Source organism: Etheostoma spectabile, chromosome 1 (genome assembly GCF_008692095.1).
Source record: "Etheostoma spectabile isolate EspeVRDwgs_2016 chromosome 1, UIUC_Espe_1.0, whole genome shotgun sequence".
In the NCBI taxonomy this organism is placed as follows: Eukaryota; Metazoa; Chordata; class Actinopteri; order Perciformes; family Percidae; genus Etheostoma; species Etheostoma spectabile.
Window position 1 is genome coordinate 12891212 of NC_045733.1, and position 21730 is coordinate 12912941.

A 21730-nucleotide genomic window follows, 5' to 3' on the forward strand; every position below is an offset into this window, starting at 1 on the left:
AAACTGGAATGCTAATGAATTACAGGGCTTAACTTTTCATGGCTTTTTGAACGAATGGTTCACGAGAACAGGCTGTGCTGTTACAAAAACATTCTAGGTCAATTATCAATGCTTATGTCAACAAGCTGTAGAACATGGAGATGAAAATATGTTTTTTCATCCTATATGTTTTTCTCAACATCAAAAATAACATTGGATATATGTTAATAGCCCTCAAAAATCTAAGGATAGATATGAACGATGAATATTTAAGGGTGACTTACTGTAGAAGTTTACAGGTCAATATTCCAAGTTTTTATGAACCATATTGTGGATTATGTGGGGAAAAATTTATATTTATTCAAAATGCATTACATTGGATTTCAATTCAAAATGCATTACATGCCTATATATAAGATTTAATAATAGCCAAGCTCTTCTTTGTATGAAAACTACCCCCTGGTCACTCAAGACTGTTGGAACATTAATTGAAATTTGGTCTTAATTAACCGCACTAAGAATTACAGATTCCATTGTTTGAGCCAGTAAAACATTATTAGTTTTTCAGTAGTGTAAAATTAATGGGCGAGTCTAGCTTTTGTTTTTATTTGGATAAAGTGTTATTATCAGCGGAACAGAAAAAGGTCACCTTTATTAATCATGATGATTATTTCCAGTAATTAGGCCAGATATCTTTGTACTGCTTTCAGAGAAAATTGATTTTTCATGCTCAGAATTACTTCAAGGGTACTAACACGGTTTAAATTATTTATGCAAAATGAAAATAACAAAGTCCAACCTCAATTTCCACTGGCACTAATGTGGTGGTTATCTTTACAACCATTTTTATATTGATTATTAGTCTTTCTATTCAATGTGCCTTGCCCTTGGAAAAAAGTGACAATATGCTGGATGAGATAAAATAATGATCACAAGTGATATTTATACAGAAGAACTACGTCACAATGATTTTTTGCAATTTACAGAACGTAAAGATATTTTGTTAAATAACTAAGACACATAAAATGAATCAATCAAATAAAAATAATGGTTATTAGATTTATTTATGAAATTCTATAAAAAACTTAACTTCTTTTACACAGCCTGAAGACCTAAAATTTTGTTTTACACTCTAAAAAAACAATATTAGAAATACTTACAGTACATTCATTGAGCTTGATTTTTTATTAAATTAAAGCTCTTTTGTAAAACTCTTGAAGAGTTCATAATTTGGTCTGAAAGCAGACACACTACATAGTCCAGGACCAATGACCTTTCTCATGATAAATGATAGAAATTGTTTTTGTCAAAGTCACAAGTGAACACTCATTGTTAAATACAGCTTTACGTTTATTTATCGAATCCATTAGAAATGTGTTGTTTGCTTTGTTGATTTGTTTGACCATTGTACCCCAAAATATCTTACAGAGGGCGCTCAAAGTACTTAATATGCAGCTCAACTGTATACTACTGAATTACTTTGTACATCTACTTCAGAGGAAAACATTTTACCTGACAGACAAATGTTGCTGGTTACGTTGCAGATCCAGCATTACGTTAAAGTTCAAAATCTCAAACAGACGTTAAGTAAATGAAAGTACATTGGGTTTCTAATGCCTCTCTTTCTACTTTAAAAGTCCCATAAGTTGGGAAGCGGTTTAGTTTAGTGGGCGGTGAAGAAATGGCGGCGGTGAGAGATTTTACATTTTCACAGCTTTTACTATACACCCTCAAGCCTATATGACACACATAATCCCACAAAAACCCATTTTCACTACATGGGACCTTTTAAGTAAACAACTGAATGCAGGACTGTGCAGTACTGTGCGTTCATTCGTGGTTTTACCACATGGCATAGGTTGATTCATTAATTAGCAGACGTATTTTGCTGCCAGTAGTGTCATGGTAAAAGTAAGCATGGCAAACTTAAGAAATTAAGCAATTGAAGTTGCAACAGCAGAGTGACGATGTTCCTGACCTGAAGGTTACCCCTGCAGCTGCGCACAGCAGTCAGGTTTTTTTTTCAACCTTTATTGGTTGTTTGCTTTAGGTTTTGGTTAACAGTTTATTAATATCAAACTAATATATATGTTTCATATAGTGTCAGATGTGTTATATTTTGATATGCCTAAAAGGTAGTTAAATAAACAGACTAAACAGAGAATGAAACTTTTGAGAAACATTTCGGTACACATGCTCTTGTTTCACAGAGATAGTTTAGCTCTGCAATTGAAGCCCTCACTTGTTTTTTTTTAAATTTTCTTGCAACATCCATATTGCTTTATTCAATTTATTTTGATTTGCACAATGTACTGCATCAGTAAGCATCCACCCACGTACTGACATGTTTCCAACTATTAAGACCCTAAAGGCCAGATAGCTGAATGTAATCCAAGGTCAATAACTCGCAATGATAATTCCCTGGCCAAATATGTGTTTTGGCCAGCAGAAAGCAATTCGCTCTTCATGAGTTGGCAAGTTGTAGCTACTATCTGAAACTCTAAATGCAGTCTGTTTTTCAGGTAAAAGGCCTTGAAATCAAATAAAAATCCAACAGTTACGCAAGAGAAGAGTACTTCATAATTTCAGTGTACTTCATCATTAGTTCAAGAATACTTGGGTTCAGATTATACAAACGCTATATATATACACTAAATGTCACACAGTCAATAGGGCAACGAAGACTTAAAGCCTAAAAGTGATTTTCCTCAGTCCCAACAGGACTTACCAATCCTCATTGATGTTCTTAGCTAACACTCTCAGTACCGGGGTTAAGAAAGACATTCTTAAATGAAAAGTGTAAACTTGTACTTTGTTGCGAAGATCTATCATGATGTTTTGCCAAATCTTGGCACTCAATATGTTTCCGGTTTCAGGAGTCCACAAGAGCCTACATAACAAAAGACCACTAAAGTCAGGCATTAAATGTCCTTTTGATTTAAAAATCATTTACCTCAATTGAACAACTTGACCAAAGCTGGTTTAAATCAGCCGCATAATCATAAAAAACTCTTAATGTGGATGTGCGGTGTCAGTAACTTTTGGCGTTTATAATGTACCTGCCTGGAAGTAAGACATTGTCAAGCCCATTATTTTATTGGACTAAATTATCGTATCAGAAGTTTTCTTTCACACTACTGAATAGAATAGTGTGTGATCTGTTCAAAATGACCTCTCATGTCATTGCCTGAGACTCAATTAGCCTGTATGAAACTTACTTTTTTGTGAGATCAGAATATTCTTCCCAGCACAATTCTTTTTAGCCCAGTCTTTCTTGTTTTAGTGGTTCATTTCTTTAATGGAAATAACTGCATTGGACTTGATCATCTTACATAAACTATGCAGACATGAATCACTGTTTCTTTTTCCACTTATCCCACAGAGATATGGAAGGGGGACTTTATTTTATACAAGGAGGACAGAGTATAAGTGATAGGTCATTTACAGGAGTACTGTATGTATGTTGGTAACCTGGTAGCCTGGAAAGCATCGTCTTTGCAGAAGTAAATAGTTCATAATTCACATTCCCAATAAAACATGTAGAAATAAATGTAGAAGAGAACCGAATCCGTTTCAACTTTTGATAAGTATTAAGGAATGTTTTTGTAAAGTTTAAATAGGAGTATGCATTTTTACACAAAACTACAGTGCATAATATCAGTGAAATTGTCTTGCTTTTGTTTTGTGGTATAAATTATCTTGAGAGCTACTTAAATGGTAACACAGATACAAAATTGAATGCACAATACACAGGGGCTTACGTGTCCTTGATTCAAGTCCAATTGGAAAAATGGAATGAAAAAGGCCCTGCAGGGTCTTAATATTTAAACAAATGTGGGTGTAATGGCAGGTCCCTTGGTTGCAAAGAAACTAGAGTGAGTGACTAGGGACTGGTCTCCTACCTGTTCTACTCTAGGTGGAGACATGATCTGTTTTCAAAAGTGTCAAAACTGTTCCCTATTACGGAAAAATTGCACTAAATTGTGTGTTCACCATTTTGTAGTGTTGTTCAAATTCTCTCACTATATAGTCCGCTATAAAGTACCCACAAATTCACAGCTAATTTAAGGGTATATACAAAGTACCCCACATTTTACACCCCTATATCATGCAACACCGTGTTTTTCCTGGAGGAGAAGAAGAAGCAGATATACCATATATATCATATATGTATATAGTATATATACTGTATATATAACCTTTTACTATGCTCCTGGGTACATAGAAGGGACACATTAGAAGGATTATAGTTTCCGTCACACAAACAATGGACCGTCTTGTGACGCAAGTCACGCAACGATGTGTTGTCAGTGAGCGTCCGAAATCTTGTTTGGTCGTTATAGTTCACTATTTAGTAAGAGAATAGAGGATTAAGGCATTGAGTATTTGGATTTAAAAAAAGGTTAGTCAACGCTATCCCAAGGCAGTTTACGATGTACCGTAATTTTCAGTTTTGGAAGTGATGGACATCCAAACCTCTGGTTGAACGATAAATTGCATTGGGAAAGAATGTGATTAGCGAATCTTGAAGAACGTGATAAACAAATGTGAAATATTCAGTAGAATGTTTGGTGTGATATTTGATTTAACATTTTGTGTTCCTCTTTTCATCACTATATTTACTGTAATGTCATAAGATAAATGCTGGAATAAACATATCACAGATTGTTTACAGAAATGTCCTATTTTTTTTATGGATCTTTGTTTTTTTTTGTACTACTTTATTTAACATGATTGTTGAAGGTGCAATATGTAAGGCAAGGCAAGGCAAGGCAGCTTTATTTGTAAAGCACATTTCAGCAACAAGGCAATTCAAAGTGCTTTACACAAAATCAGTTAAACAGATAAACACAAGTAAAAACAGTTAAAAATCACAAGCATTAAAAACCGGTAAAACACATGAATAGACAGTTAAAAACAAAGAGAAACATAAAACACAAGAATAAAATTTACAGTGCAGCATAAAATTAAAAGAAATGATTAGTCATTTAAAGAAGGCAGCATCAAATAGAAAGGTCTTCAGCCTTGATTAAAAGAACTGAGAGTACAGCGGATCTACAGGTTTCTGGGAGTTTATTCCAGATATGAGAGCATAGAAACTGAAAGCTGCTTCACCCTGTTTAGTTCTGACTCTGGGGACAGAAAGCAGACCTGTCCCAGATGACCTGAGGTCTGGTGTGTTCATAGTGTAGTAGCAGATCAGCAATATATTTTGGACCTAAACCGTTAGTGATTTATAAACTAGCAAGAGTACTTTGAAATCAATTCTTGAGACACAGAAGCCAGTGTAAGACTTCAGAACTATGATGTGATCCAGTCTCTTGGTCTAGTGAACTCAGCAGCAGCGTCTGAATCAGCTGCGCTGTCTGTTGTTTTTTTAGGGAGACCTGTAAAGACCCCGTTACAGTATTCAAGTCTACTGAAGATAAAGGCATGGACAAGTTTTTCCAAATCCTGTTGACACATAAGTCCTTTAACCCTTGATATATTCTTAAGGTGATAGTAGGCTGACTTTGTATGTCTTAATGTGGCTGTTAAAGTTCAGGTCTGAGTCCATGACTACACCAAGATTTCTGGCTTTGTCTGTGTTGTTTTTAACATGTTGTTTGAAGCTGAGCGCAGACTTTTAATCGTTCCTCTCTTGCTCCAAAAACAACCACCTCAGTTTTCCTTCATTTAATTTCAGAAAGTTCTGGCACATCCAGCCGTTAATTTGTTCGATGCACTTAGTCAGTTTTTGTATTGGACTATAGTCCCCTGGCATAAGGTTATGTAATTTGTGTGTCGTCCGCATAACTTGGTAACTTATTTTGTTTTTCTCCATATCTGAGCCAGTGGAAGCATGTAGATGTTAAACAGAGAGGCCCCAGAATGGAGCCTTGCGGAACTCCGCACGTCATATTTGTACGTCAGATGCATAATTACCTATAGACACCAAAGTAATCCTATTCTTTAGGTAGGATTCAAACCAGTTTAGTACTGAGCCAGAAAGGCCAACGCAGTTTTCCAATCGTCTAGTAGTATGTCTGGTCGACCGTGTCAAATGCAGCACTGAGATCAAGTAATACTAAGATTGAAATTTTGCCATTATCTGTGTTAAGGTGGATGTCATTAAAGACTTTGACAAGAGCCGTTTCAGTGCTGTGGTGTGGTCGGAAACCCGACTGAAAGGTATCAAAACGTGTTGCTTAGTGACAAGAATGGTTGAGTTGTTGAAAGACTACTTTTTCAATTTTACTTAAAACGGAAGGTTTGATATTGGCCTATAGTTGCTCATTAGTGACTTGTCTAGGTTGTTCTTTTTAAGAGTGGCTTTATACTGCAGTTTTCAGGGCCTGTGGAAAGATACCTGAAAAAGAGATGTGTCACATCTGTAGAGATCAGAAGTCAAATTGAACATTTTTGAAAAGTCCCGTTGGTAGAACATCAAGGCAACAGGTCGAGGTTTTCAGATGTTGAATAGTCCTCCAGGTTTGTATGGTTGATCGTGTGAATTCTGTCAATTGAACTATTTTGCTTGAACACTGTGACAACACTATCCTGGACTTGATATGGAGGCACTGACTGTTTGTCTAATCTTTGAATTTTGTCTTTGAAGAAGGAGGCAAAGTCATTGCAGGCCTTGGTAGATAAAAGTTCAGATGCTACTGGTTGAGGGGTTTGTTAACCTATCAACAGTAGCAAACAAAGCACGGGAATTATTATTGTTTCTAGAGATAATATCAGAGAAAAAGGACCTTCTTGCATTCCTCAGTTCCAATTATAAAGCGAAGTCTCTCTTTATAGGTTATAATGGACCAGGAGATTTGTTTTTCGCCACCTTCGTTCAGCTTTCCTACACTCTCTTTTTCTGTTCTCACCAGTAGGACATTTCTCCATGGAGATCTTTTCTTACCAGATACCCTTTGACCTTAGTGGGAGCAATGGCATCAATAACATTTGTAATTTTACAGTTGAATTATCTACAACTCACTGACTGATGCCCAGAGAGGGCTGGTGTGGAGGAGAAAAGCTGTATAAATGTGTCACTGGTGTTTTCAGTGATATACCGTTTTCTGATTATCTTTGTTTGGACACTTTTGGGCACAGAGATAGTGCCGTTAAAGAAAACAGGATGATCTGAGAGAGCAACGTCAGTCACCACAACCTTGGAATGTTCAGACCTTTGGAGACAATCAAGTCCAGAGTGTGCCCCTTATTGTGGGTGGGCTCCGTCACATGCTGAGTCAGTCCATAGTTCTCAAAAACACAACACAGCTCTTTGGTCCCCCTTTTGTAGCTAAAAAAACAATCGCAAATCAAATCCTAATCACAATATCTGCCAGGAAATTGCAATTCAATCTTCCCCAAATTGTACAGCCCCAGAGCATATGCAGATGTAGTATATTACAGTAAGTTTCTCTGCAATCGTAGTGGTCGTTTAGCACACTTTGCAGGACAGTGTTTTTATTATTCTACTTAGCATAGTCAGTAGTTAATTGAAGTGTTGCCTTTTTCCATCAAAATAATTTACATTATGCAAAAAATAACTTGATACGATTGAATGATGCACATGGTAAAGAATGAGTGTGATGGAAAGTACAGTACAAGGTCCCAATATTTGTGGGAATTATCCATATTTCTTTTTACTTGCTATGTTTTTGGAAAGATTACCAGCATGATAGGGTTTTATTAAGTTTGGGATTTAGAATAGAATAAGAACACAATAGTTTATTTGTCATTGCTTTACAGACAACAAAAAGCAGTTTAGCAGCGCCACACTGACAGCATAACACAACATTAAATAACACCAACAGTCATACCAGGATAAAATAAATAAATAGCTAAAGGTTGCAAATTCTGCAGGAATAGTTTCATAACTGCTCATTCCTGTCATCCAGTATGAAAAAAGAAAATGGAAAATATTGACAATTGAGCTACTTTATTTTGTAAAAAATATCTAAATGAATGACTGACATTTTTCACTGTACCTTAGATGTATTTCTATTATCTTATAAACTTTGGTATTTCAAATGGCCTCAACTCAAACTGAAATAGTCTTAAAATTTTTGGAATCTTTCAAACATATTTGATTCTTGTTCTTCTTTATTACATACAGCACAATGTAAACTGATTAATCATTCCTTATTGTTTAGTCATATTATCACTGGTAGGGAAATGTATCATTAGAAGTGCATATGAGCACCATGTTGTTTACTATCTTTACTTTACTATCTTAAATGTGCATACAGTTGTGGCACTCAATAATGCAAAGAAATGTCAGCCAGCCAAAATGGCCAACCAGGAGCAAACTGGTTTGTTAGCAAGCATGGCACGTGAAATGTTTGCAGCGTGTTTGTTTACAAAGAAGGGAGGAGAACTACTTGGCATTTGTGCATGCAGAGATGTGTTATGATCTTCCCAACATTTACGCCTGTGCACTCAGGAACATTGGATTCTATTTGCTCGGCTTCAGTGAGACTCCCCAGTTATTGCTGCTTTTTCTCTCTTATAATTTCCTGTTTGTTGGTGATGTGGTGACGCTCAAGAGATCAGGTGTTCACATGGAAGACAGCCACTTGGGCAGATGATAAGAAACAATAATTTAATTGCTGTGAATGACAGATTTGAAATATATTGTTGCAAACAATTGAAGTAAAACAATGTAAACTACATATACATTGTTAACATATACATTGAATATCGTATCCTTTTTAAGATTTTGAGAAATATGTTCCATCCTCAAAATTTTATATGAAGGGAACAAGCAAGCGGCGATTCATGGGTTCAAACTTTTTTTCTTAACAGCGACTTCAAAGTAATTTCACACATGTTAACTCAGTGTGATATCTCACCACAATTTGAGAAAAGCAGATGATTAAGACAAAAACAATTGCTTATAAAGCCGCAAGCTGCGAATCCAAGCTCAAACCTTGATTTGCGTCATTCCACGTCCAGTTATTGTGCATTTAAAGCTCCCCTAGCTGTCAATTTGAATGACACTTACAGTGTATGTGTGAGGTCATTATGTAGACAATTCCTGGAAGTTTTGTGTTGATTGGACAAACATTCAGTCATTTATTGCCTGATTTGCACCATATCACCTGCTGTTTGTTTGCTTTTGTAGCGCCCCTTGGTGTTCAATTTGAATGAAATTTTCAGGGCGGGGTTCAGTTACTTATGAGGACATATCCTGAGAGATTTGTGATGTTTGGACAATGAATATGTGATTAATAGTAAAATGTGTGTATTGTCACTCACCTATCTTGTGCTTGTAGCGCCCCCTAGTGGCGTATGTATGTAAAATATATGTCTGGGTATATCTGGGGCACTTATCTGAACATACCCTGTGAGATTTGTGATGATTGACCTTATGGTTGCTGATATGTATTAAATTTTGTCAAGAGCCACACCCCTTTCGAAACTTGTAATAAGCTTGATCCATTGATAATTCATAACAATTTGGTGTAGGAGGAGATCTCAAAAATGTGTTTTTCAAAAAATTCAAAATGGTGGAAAGATATTCTAGGAGAACCTTAATGGTCCTTGAGGGTTTTTTGTGGAGCACATTATGCTGCATCTGTGAAATTTCAAGTCAATCGGACTTACGATGTAGGGGGCGTGATCTTTGAAAATTTGCATTTTGAAGCCTTAATTACAGCGCCACCATGTGGCCGATTGGGTTCATATTGCTACAGAAGCACATGCACACCATTTCCATTTATTCTCCCAAGTTTCAGGTTTCTAGCTCATTCCAGCTAAGGGGAATTTAAGCCGGTGCGGCAGACAACAAATAATAATGATAACTTAAACAGACAAACATAGAAGGGTTCTGCCGCTTCGCGGTTTGAACCCTAACTATGTTATCGCTATTTTATTTACAATAAACATATATATTTCTAGCTCTTGAATGTCATCTGAATATACATTTAACACTGTATGGTTAATCCTACTTACTTATTCCAACAAATCATATGAGCTTGATTGAGCCACGGACAGTTTTCCTTTGTATCAAGTGTGTCCCAGGGAGCACTGATAAAGTACCACATGCTTGTTGTCTTAACGGACTCTTAGGCACTGTGGCATTACTGCAAATACATCATACAAGTAGGAACTAAAGCACTTAGAAGCAGCACAGCAGCGCAATCATTAGCACTGTTGCCTATGTATATCACAGTCACCTGACCTGAACCCAATCAAGATGGTTTGGGGTGAGCTGGACCGCAGAGTGAAGGCAAGGCCTGTACTGTGTATATATACTGTGTAAATAGGCATATATATATATATATACATATATATTTACCGAACACCTACGCTAACCTGGAATGAAAGATTAGGATGATAAATGAGGATTGCAGCAACAGCGAGTAACAGTTCATCAGGGATACACAGATGTGGCATATTTTCTATTTTTGCATTTTCATTATGGCGTTTCATTTTGGTGAGTAGGCTAAATTTTGGATTACTGTTTGCATTAAATAGCCTATTTCTTGTTTACACTTGCCATCTGAGGTAAATATATGTGTCCTTATGACAGCTTATTCCGATGTGTGTTAGCCACTATTGATGTTTATCAACAGACAAAAACATTCATTAACTTCATGAAGTCTGGAGGCGTTTACGTTTATTGGCAATATTGTAAATGTAATTACATAAATATCTGATACGGTTCATTACTGCACCATGTTAAAACCACAGATTAATAAATATTTAACAATAATTCGCTGTGTCAATTAGTAGTTTTGATGGTCGAATATTCCATTAGTCGACTATTCTGCACCCCTACCAGTGCGAAAGTTAGCAGGCTAGGCTAACTAGCTTCCACTTTCCACAGGGAATGCAAACTTGACAGCACAAAGACTCTCAAATGCTGAAAGTCATTAATGGGCAGACATCTTAAAATTCTAATGATACATAACCAACACTAAGGGGAAGTAATGTCTTGTAACAACGTGCGTCTTGTAACAATGTGCGTCTCATAGCAACGCTGGCACTCAAATGACAGTCAAATGTTGCCATGAGAAAAAGCCCACACGGACACTGTTTCAACAGATGTCTAAAGAAAGTTTTCTCCTCTTATGAACTGTAGAATCATTGTAGTTATTTCATCCTTTATTTATTTCAAAGTGATAATAATTCAAATTTCAGTTCAGCATTCAGGAATGTTAAGACAATAGTTATACATTTTTATTTTAGAATGACAATCTTATACAACGTTAGTGAGGAACTAATGCGTCTGGGTGGGTGCTGAGGATGATGATGTATAGTAGTGTCTGTGTCTAAAACGTATGAATATTTTGTTAGTGTGCAATCAGAACCTTAACATTAATGATTCATAGTCCTTGTGGCCCATTCTTTCTGCTATTAAATTATTAATGCTTTGGACTGACTTTCTTCACATAATCAAGTACTTATTGTTGGTTGCTATACATTGCTCTAGTTCACGCAGACATAGCCATACATTGAGACATTAAAGTAAAACAACAGTACTTGATTAATCTGCACTCTTATGGATTCAAAGCTCTTTGTCTGGTTATTGTAGGAAAAAACATCCAATACTGTAAATATCAGCACAATGACCCAGCTGTTTGTCTTTTCCACCTCCCCCTTCTCTTCCAAAACTCTCCATCCATCTAGAGTTTTTCTTGGAGTTACTGGACAATTCTGAGAAGTCGCTCAACAGTATGTTCACACGGACATACGGCAAGCTGTATATGCAGAACTCGGAGGTGTTCCAGGACCTGTTCACTGAGCTGAAGCGCTACTACACAGGGGGCAACGTCAACCTGGAGGAGATGCTTAATGACTTTTGGTCCAGGCTGCTGGAACGCATGTTCCAGTTACTCAACTCCCAGTACCACTTCACAGATGACTACCTAGAGTGCGTCAGTAAATACACAGATCAGCTAAAGCCCTTTGGAGATGTGCCCAGGAAACTGAAGGCCCAGGTCACCAGGGCCTTCATTGCTGCCCGGACATTTGTCCAGGGGCTAATGGTGGGTCGGGAAGTTGCCAACAGGGTTGCCAAGGTGAGTTTAATTTTCTTTTCATAGCTGATTTGATTGTTGTTGTGTTGCACGGCTGTTAGGTGATCCTGTGCTGTTGAGCGGTGTTGTATTTTGCTTAAACACACAGTATTAAGCATTGCATTTAATTCCTGTAATGAAATATTAAAACATTTAATCATTCATGTGATTCTTTTTTCTGATATATGTATAGTACTCAAAGAATACACACACTGCCAATGGTCTATCCACCTACACCTTTTTGATTTATCTGCAACGTTTCAAAGACGTTCTGAAGTCTTTGAAACTTCTTCACTGGACTTTACATCATTATCCTTTAGATTAGATTGCACCTGAATTATTTATTAGAAGCTAAGTACAAAAGAGCATACATTTTGATTCCATATGAAGATCCTTTCTGGATGCACATGTTCACTGGATGTGAGGGCCAGTACAGGACACTTTTTATACGACTGGTGGAGTACACAGTACACTGTATGCTCCACATTTCAGGAGATCCCCCCACACAGAGAAAAAAGCTTTGGTTTTTGTTTGCAGTGTTTCTCTTTGCTGTTCTCCTTTTGTTACTCTTTGGACATTGTGTAACAGAGAATTTAGAATTATTTTTCATACTGACAGTACATTTTTCTTTGCTGATGTTTATGGTTTGGTTTGAGAAATTGGTTCATTTAAATAAAAAATAAATATGTTATTGGAGCATTAATAAACACTAGAGATTAGAAATTTGTTTTTCAAGGCTTAGCGGATATGTTTTCTAATTCCATGTTAAACACAGAAAGTTTTGCAACAGTTTTTCATCAACTTCTAAGCTGTATATAAATAACATAACCAAAGATGGCTACTTTTGGTAGTACTGTGCATTGCTTCACTTTATGACATAAATGCAAAAACTGGAAGGACTAATAAAACCAGTTATATAAAGTCTGATCAACATACGGATATACAGAGTGGGTTTCCTGGAAAACCCAAACAGTAGCCATAAAGATGTAACATAAGAGCTTAGAAAGCTTTACAGGCTTTAAATCCTGAACACTTTTTCCTGCTTTTAACTTATATAAATGCTGGATGTACCAAACTAACTTTTCTTCACTCTCCTGGAGCCCCAGTGGAGAGCTGAAAGAAACATTGCAACTGTTCTGTTGAATAAGGTTGGGGGGAAAAGAGGCGCTACTTAACGCTGGCTTTTCCGTGTCTATTATTTTGCTAGGAGGAAACTCAATAGAAAGCCATTTGCCAAAACTAAATATCAAACAAAAGCCAGGCTCTATATCGTATGAAGTTGCTGTGAGCTGTACATTTACCACTTCTAATCAGAGCTAGAACATAACTTAATCTCGAAGCTTTCTCCACGACGCTAGCTGTCCAATGTGAGAAAAAAAGAAAAGGATCTGGTTAATTCTACTGCTAACTTATAGCACTAATAAAATTGCCATCGCCATAATAACACACCCCAAAATCAATATTTGTCACCTGCAATTAGACAAAAACAATTTTCACACACAGTTTTATTCAAACATCCGTTTTAAAAAAGTCTTCAGAGCTCAGTGGGGATGTGCTTCTTTTTTAATCTGCTTTTAGCTTGAAGCTTGCTGTGCCATTCAGTCGAACAGGGGAGACAAATTGTCGAAAGAGGAAAGAAACTGAGAGTGCAAAAATTGAATGAGATGTGCTGAGTTTGAGAAAAAAACTTTAATCATGACCATGTAGGAGGCTTAACCAACTCCCTGTGTTAAGCTCTGGCTGTACAGAGACAGATCATACAACTGGGATTGGGAGCATGTGCATTATATAATATCACAATTTAGGCATATGACCACATGTAAATCTTGGTCATATTACAGAAAATGCTGTCAACAAAAACTATGCAGTCAACAGCAATCAACTAGGGCTACAACTAATGATTATTAGGGTGGCTGTGGCTCAGGAGGTAGAGCTTGCGACCAGCTCCTCCCGTCTGATGTTGAAGTGTTCTTGAGCAAGACACTGAACCCCAAGTTGCTGTTGATGAGCAGACCTGGTAAGGTCTGGTAAGATAGAAAGCACTATATTAATGCATTCTTTTCACCATTTACCAAATTCACAAATAGGTATTCATTAATCAGATCATTAAGCTCATTATTTTCTCAATAAATACTTTTTAAAATGGCCAAGCGTAAGAAAAACACCTAAGCCAGTTTCTCAGACTATAAGGTAATGTCAATGTCAATGTTGGACCTAATGTAATAGTCTAAGTAGAGTCACATATTTGTGTGTTTGCCGTGTTAGATACACTATACAGTATGAGGGTTGATGTTAAATTGACTCGGTCATTGTTAATTTTTATTAAAATTAAAGAAAACACATCTGGCTGCTATTAATCATGTAAACCATTCAAGTGAATATTTTATAAAAAAATAGTAATGTTTGATGTAATATGTTCAGTTTATTAGAAAGCTGTAGAAACCAATCAAGACTTGGAACGGAGTCATATTAAAAAGCCACATTATCTATACACACAAGAAAAGGCTACATTCAGATTCATAAGCTATTTTTTCCTCTTCATTAGAACACTAAACAATTGTTAACTTGTACTACTACTGTACTGAGACTGAACCATCTCCTTGATATATTATCACCCTCCTCTTGTACCTACTGTCCTTATACAGTTATGGGGCTTGTGGAAATTTACATCATGATAGTATATACATATTAAAGTGCCATATCCCTGCTGCTGTATATCATCTCTGAAGAATCAATCATATTAAGTTGTTTTTTTTTATTGTCCTTTGGCTTGCCACTGAGCGAGGCTTCCAGCATTCCTCAGAGGTATTTTAGCCATTTCAGATGGAGAATTAAAACGAGCACCACTATACATCTATCCTAGGCCTAAAAGGCCCCCTCACTCTGGATCAAATCCCATATTCCTTGCTTCCTCATCAATTATGAAGTGGAGCCAGGAAACAGTGTGGCATTGCTAAAGGCTGTCAGGCTGGTGAACAACCCTAGAACTGCTGGTGAAGAGATGCTTGACATGACAAATCAACCTTGACCTAAAAATCACTCTGCGTTCTTGCTGCTTCCAGCATCAGAAAGCCACCTGCATCTTCTTACAACACAGTTTTAGAGTTAATATACATTTCTCTCTTCTTAGTTGTATAGCACAACGCTATATACAGTATATAAGGCATTCTGTCTTCATTTTCACATCCAGCAACAAGGATGTATATACTTTGTGGGGGAAAACTTTATTTGTGTGGTGTATAGCTCCAGTTACTCTGTCTTCAGAAATCAGTGGTTTTGCTTGGTCATTCAGCAGTTTGTGTTTTTTTAGCAAGAGCAAATGGTGGTCGAGCACACCAGCTCGACAGACTGCTTTAAAGTGTAATTTCATATGGCCGGGTTAGCTCAACTGGTAGAGCAGGTGCACATACATACATATATAGAGGTTTATTCCTTGACGTAGCGGCTGCAGGTTTGACTCCAACTTGCGGCCCTTTGCTGCATGTGATTCCCCCTCTCTCTCCCCTTTCATGTCGTCATCTGTCCTGTGGAAATAAAGGCCTAAAGATGCCCTAAAACCGTTATCTCTAAAGTGTCATTTCACAAACCATCTGTCATGAACAATGTTCATTAACAGGGCAAGTTACTTTTAAAAAGTAATGAGTTACTGTTACTAGTTACGTCTTCCAAAAAGTAACTAAATGAGTTACTCAGTTCAAAATTATGAAAGTAACTAGTTACTTCAGAAAGTAATACTTTTGTGTTACTTTCAAGTAAATTTTTAAATACTCAAATTGGACCCCACCTCCACCCCTCTTTAACGGAACATAAAATACATGTGCATGTTCAACTATTTATGATATATCTGAATATTGTAATGAAATGGACACTTAATACAATACAGTATTAACAAAAACAATGTACACACATCTAAACTATTTTAATGTTGCTGTGGGACAAAGTGAGACTAGCCTCCAATCAAATGCGATGTATGTAGATATTATGTCTAGTGGAACGATACAAATAACAACATAGATGTTTTGGAACTTTTTACATTTATTGCCCCTCAACAGTCCACAACTGGGCAAAATTAAATAATGCTTGTTAAGCACTATAGCAAAAATAAATAACAAATATACACCATATACCAAATAACATAAGTGGCCTGATGTTTATACTTTTGTGCTGGTGTGTGCGTCGAGCCGGCGTGTGTATGGTTGACAGAGTGAGAGAGTGACAGCGATTAGCTTCGGAGCGAGTAGCCACTCTAGAGTCATAGAGCCTATGTTTTCTGACCACGGTGGAAAATCTTTAGCAGGAAAAGTTACCCCTCTCCTTGATTTCATAACGCCATACCTGTCTCTCGTTGACTTACTTGCTTGTGTTGTTTGTTGTGTGTCCGACTATAGTATTTACACCAAAATGCCTATACCTATATGTCAAAACTAAAAGTACTCATTATACACAATGTGTGTTCAACGGTAAGCCGATTTGATCAACAGAAAATGATTCTGCATGTATTCCAATAAATGATTAATTGTTAATTGTTTTTTGGGCAAAGGGTCCAATTTTTCTTTGGTTACACCTTGTCAAATGCGAGGATGTGCTGATTTTGGGGTTTAAATAATTATTATAAAATTAAATATCTGTGGGTGTTGGTTTAACAAACAAGAAAATATTCAGCAATAATGAAAATAAATGTTAGTGGCAGCCCTAGTTCAATGTGTTACATGATTTATGTTATTGCATTTTTATTCCTGATGCATCAGTATCTGGTCTTGGATCAATCATCAGGTAGTTTATATCATAGCAGCGCATCCAGGCAGCTTTGGATATAAAAGCTTCTCAGTTTCTCTTGTTCTTCTTCCACCATAACCATTTTACCATAGTTGAGAAAGTATATAAGGCTATAAAGACCTACTGTAATACTTTCCCCCTAATTTTAAGAGTTGGGGAAGTTAAAATGCCTACTAGTCTATGAGAAGAATTATACAAACGTTCATAAAATAATATGCCTCCGCCACAGGTCCAATTTATACATGAAGTGTTGAATACTTTACATGGCCCCTGTAGGGTGGCTCTCACTAGCTACCGTTACGGCTCTAACTCAAATAACAATCGGTCGTGAAAACCTGAAGTTTTCAAATTAAAAAATGTGCCTTTCATCTGAAATGGCTGCTTTCAACCATCTGTCTGTTCAATTTTCCACATTAGTTTAACACAGGATGGTGCACTGATGATGATGAGCCACACATAATTGCTGCTAACAGACAGCTCTGCATGGAGTCAAATCGGAACAGGAGAGATATAGCTTCATGAAATGGGATTGCACTTAACTTGCTCTGAACAGTTTCCTGGTCCTGGATTAAGAGCAGAATCTCTCTGGATTACAGTTTTTGATGACCATTAAGAGTTTTATCCTGGGGTACTTAAAACATAGTCCAACCACATTATTATTAAGATTGCAGGGATTTGGACCTTCTGAAAGGTTTAAAATTCATGAATTCAGGCATTTAGAGCACTTATCACTCACTTGCACATACAGGGGAAGCCGGCCTAGTCAATGGTGCATATTTAGCTGTGATGATGGAAGGAAGGAAGGTATTTTGTAGTAAGGGATTTGTTTTTCCTAATGGCTTACACTGTCATGTTGATCTTATTATATACTTATTTTCTAACATGAACTGTCAGAGAATTTGACATCAGCTCCAAGGCAGTTTCTAATCTGTACACAACATTTACCTTAGATAAATGCTCTACCAGATTACAGAGTCTTTGCTGACATCTGAGAAATATTAGGATCAGTTGCATGTGGTTTCAAAGTTTTAAATTTTTTTTTCATTCCTACTTGATGTACTCTGTGCCATCGGTTTAGCCCACTCACTGTCAGGGTGAAACAGTAAACTGCATTCAAAACATATTCCTCATTGGCATTCTGAAACGACTATGACTGTCCTCTTCGTAGAGTCGTCTTCTAGTGTGTCTTCAGATGGCTGTACAGTGAGCCACAGATTTTGGTGCAGTGTGGGCAGGGGAACGTCTTTGTTTCTGCGACACGGCGGAGTTCCATTTCCTGGTGTATAGGCTCCTTCCTGCACAGTTGTCTTCAAGCTATATACCTGTCCAAAGCGATGTGTTCCCAGTTGGTTGTTAGAATTTGAAACTCCTTAAGACTGATCTTAATATTGTCAATGAAGTATTTTTTTGGACCACTGTGGCCTCACTGACCTTCCTTCAACTGGGAGTATAAGATCTGCTGGTGGTGGCGTGTGTTTGACATTCAAATGACATGACCAGTCCATCAAAGTTGGTACTGCGTTATTGTGGTGGTGATACTGAACTCGTTGGTACGTCTATCCTCCCAGTTGATCCTCAGAATTTTTCTTAGTTGTCTTTGGTGATGTTGTTCCATGGCTCGCAGGTGTCTGCTGTAGGTGGTCCATGACACCTTTTTTATCAACATTTTCAAGAATGGTATTGTCCACTTTTTTGGTGGGCTGAGTTGATGTAGTACATGGTCTACTTTATGTTTAAGGGTAGAGCCAGGGCCCTGTATGCCTTAGGAAAGGCATTCAGGATGCCCTTGAGGTCTTTTGCGGAGTGTGCTACAATGACGTTGTCATCTGCATACTAAAGCGCCATGATGGTGGTGTTCCTGATTTTTCTCTTGGCTTTAAACCTGTTAAGGTTGAGGAGCCAGCCATCAGTTTTGTTTAGGATTGGGGTTCCCTGTGGCAGCTCTTCACCAATGAAGTGGAGAATGGCAGCAATAAAGATGGCAAACAGGGTGGGTGCAATGATACAGTATATCCCTGTTGACCCCTGTTTCTACTGTAAAAGGCCCAGACTCAGAGACGCTGTTGATGAGGACTGTGGCTGACATGCCATCATGTATTAACTTCAGTATTCTGACGTACTTTTCATGGCAATCTTGATAGTATGCTCCACAGAGCCTGGCAGTCTACCAAGTTAAAGGCCTTTGTGAGGTATATGAAGGCCATGTACAAAGGCTGCTTTTGTTCACTGAATTTTTCCTGCAGTTGGTGTGCTGTGAATATCATGGCTTTGGAATGAGCCATGTTTTTGACTGGCAGGTTATATCATTTTTCCAGGTGTGAAAAACTTTCCTTTTTATGGACATGAACTGTTATATCTCTGTGTCATTCTCAATAAACCAGTCATGATGTTTTTTGGACTTGTACCCAATGCTGGTTTTACAGGTATAGAGGCTAGATGATTTGAGCAGACTCCAGTGCTCTTTGATATCCTCACAATATATGTGTTCAACTAAATCTTACTCAATGAGGTATTAATTTAATCAAGGAAGTGAGCATATATTACAGTGTCCTTTACTGTATGTTATCTAGTAGAGTCTCATGTAGATTAGTATCTGTATTTATGATGTTGCACAACCAGAAAAAGGACTAATACAATTTGAAAACAGATTCTGCTCAGGGCAGATTAACTGACCTCCTCCATATGAGAATATGGTTCATCCATGTTTCTCAGCTGAGGCCCACTTCTACAGATGCACTGGACAAACTTGTCTGTCTCTCTCTCTCCCTCTCTCTCTGTCTGTCTCCTTCTCTCTCGCTGGCTCACAGCTCACACAGCTTGCTGGGGATAAGGCCTCAGCCACAGTGCTGTGACGGCAGATGGCATCTGGCTCGAAAAGGTTGGCACGTCATCGGGAAATGTGCTGCACCAAAGATGTCCTTTTTAATTAAAAGATTTTGATCTGTGGTGAACTGCAGAATGTTGGAAAAAATGAGAGACAGCATGTGGTCTGAAATACAAGGACATGATATAAAAGGATAATTAAGAAATATACTGTATACGTCTCTCTACAGTATATGCGCTTTAAATTCATATTGAAAACTTTGAAATATACTGATGCAGTCACCCTGATACTGAGGGGGAGGACATTCAGAACCAAATACAAAAGGACAGAAAATCGATCCATCAAATTCTAACGTTCAATTGTATGGTAAAAAAAAAATGTTTTATCCAACAACGAGTGAAAATATGTCACATCAGTTGCCAGCCCAGATGACATCTTATGACTACTTGTTTGCACCTTGGCTTAAAGTGTATGGCACCACATATTTATTTTACAAGCACTTAGAGAAGGTTGTCAGTACCGATGTTGTGACATTTGTACAGAGGTTTCTTGGCAGCCACATGAGAACTATTTGCCCCTGGCTGGGCTGCAGACCTTCAAAGTTAGATGGACACAGGGGGAGTGCTGTGCTTTAAAACAGGAGGTGCCATGGAAGATGGATAGAAATATGTGCAGGTCTTGTTCCCACCAGAGATGCTGAATGGCTCAGGGTACGCTGTGCATCGTCATCGAGCAGCATGGGCCTGGCTTTTAATATGTTTGCACTTGTCTTGGTAAATTAAAGAAACAGTCCCAACTGCTACTCCAGACATGCCATATAACATGGTACATGTCAGGGTAGATCAACGGGTGATCCCATACCTCCCCAAGAAAGACATTTGAGCAGACTCATGTGGGTTGCCGGGCCTGCCAAGTGCTGTGTGTTGTTTTGTGAAGGCACAGCTACTCACATGTGGATTATTCTGTCAGTCTTAGACAGTCATTGATTTGACAGCAAGTGATTTTAGTGCAGCCTCTTTGGAATTGTCTCCATCTTACATTTAACATGGTGAGTGGAGGAAGACTCTAAAGTTCATTGAGAAGCACAGAAAAGAGACATGATTAGTGAAAGTTCAAAGTGCTATAGACTTTGGTTTATAATCAATGACAACTTTAGTGCATACGGTTTCATATTGTGCACAGTATATGACTGTATACCAAAGGATTATTAATCATCCCAAGTCTAACCATTTGCTTATTTTATACTATATCCTCTGGGGGGTGGATTCACAACCGAGTTGCTCGGCTTTTGTGGCTGCTAAACCTGGACAAATACTATAAGACAAAAAGAAAATTTGTAAATCATAAAGCACCCGCAATTGTGAAGTATGCACACCTAACTACGTTGTCAAGCAAATAGTGTCTTGGTGCTCCTGTGCTATTTTCACTTATTTGAAAAAGGTAACATACTGTACATGCAGTATATTTGGTGCCAAATAGGCCCCTTTCTATGCAAGTGGACCTTGTTGCAAAAACAGTGAAATTCACAAAGATCTGCACTAATAACCACATGCAGTTCCAGTTAATTTATTAGCATCTTCAGAGAGTCGGTGATAACTGAAGCACACCCACAGCACTGACAGGCTGGGATATTATTCCCAAATACGTTTTATCTCTGTTAGGTTTAATAATGAAATTATTAGTTATTTGAATATAATGTAGTGTATGCTACTGTTAAATCAACAATTCACAACAAGCAAACCTGAGCATACTGTATACTTTGTAAGTACACATGAGTCAGTGGCTTTGTTTATGATTCTAAAAGTACTTGGTTAAAGGTCCAGTATGTATCATGTTTAGTTGTTTATTATCAAAATCGGTGTTGCCCGTTCACAAACTTCCCAAAATATTTACCACCACCATCAATTCCAAGTATTCCTTTTGGCTTGAAATTTAACATTTGCATTTTCCTGAACTGGGGTAGACGCTCCATATTCATGCGCCATCTTACAATACGTGTCCTGGTAAGGGACATACAGGATATACTGCTACGCCTTTCGCATTTTTTTCTGTCACATGATAAACTCACAGGTGCTACTAATGCTGCTAATGGGTATCGTCGCTTACCGGGCCCAGCAAGTTTGAAGAAGGAAACATGGAGGACCAC

General features: G+C 37.6%; 1 protein-coding gene across 3 annotated transcripts in view; it reads left to right on the forward strand.

Annotated features, from left to right (window-relative positions):
• The window catches only part of LOC116696725 (glypican-6), a 149585-nt gene that overhangs the window by 64715 nt on the left and 63140 nt on the right, over window positions 1-21730 (forward strand). For all 3 annotated transcript variants that reach the window (XM_032528062.1, XM_032527908.1, XM_032527982.1), the window contains exon 3: window positions 11596-11987. In XM_032528062.1, coding sequence (XP_032383953.1) covers window positions 11596-11987 — 392 coding nt within the window. The remainder of the gene's footprint in view (window positions 1-11595; window positions 11988-21730) is intronic.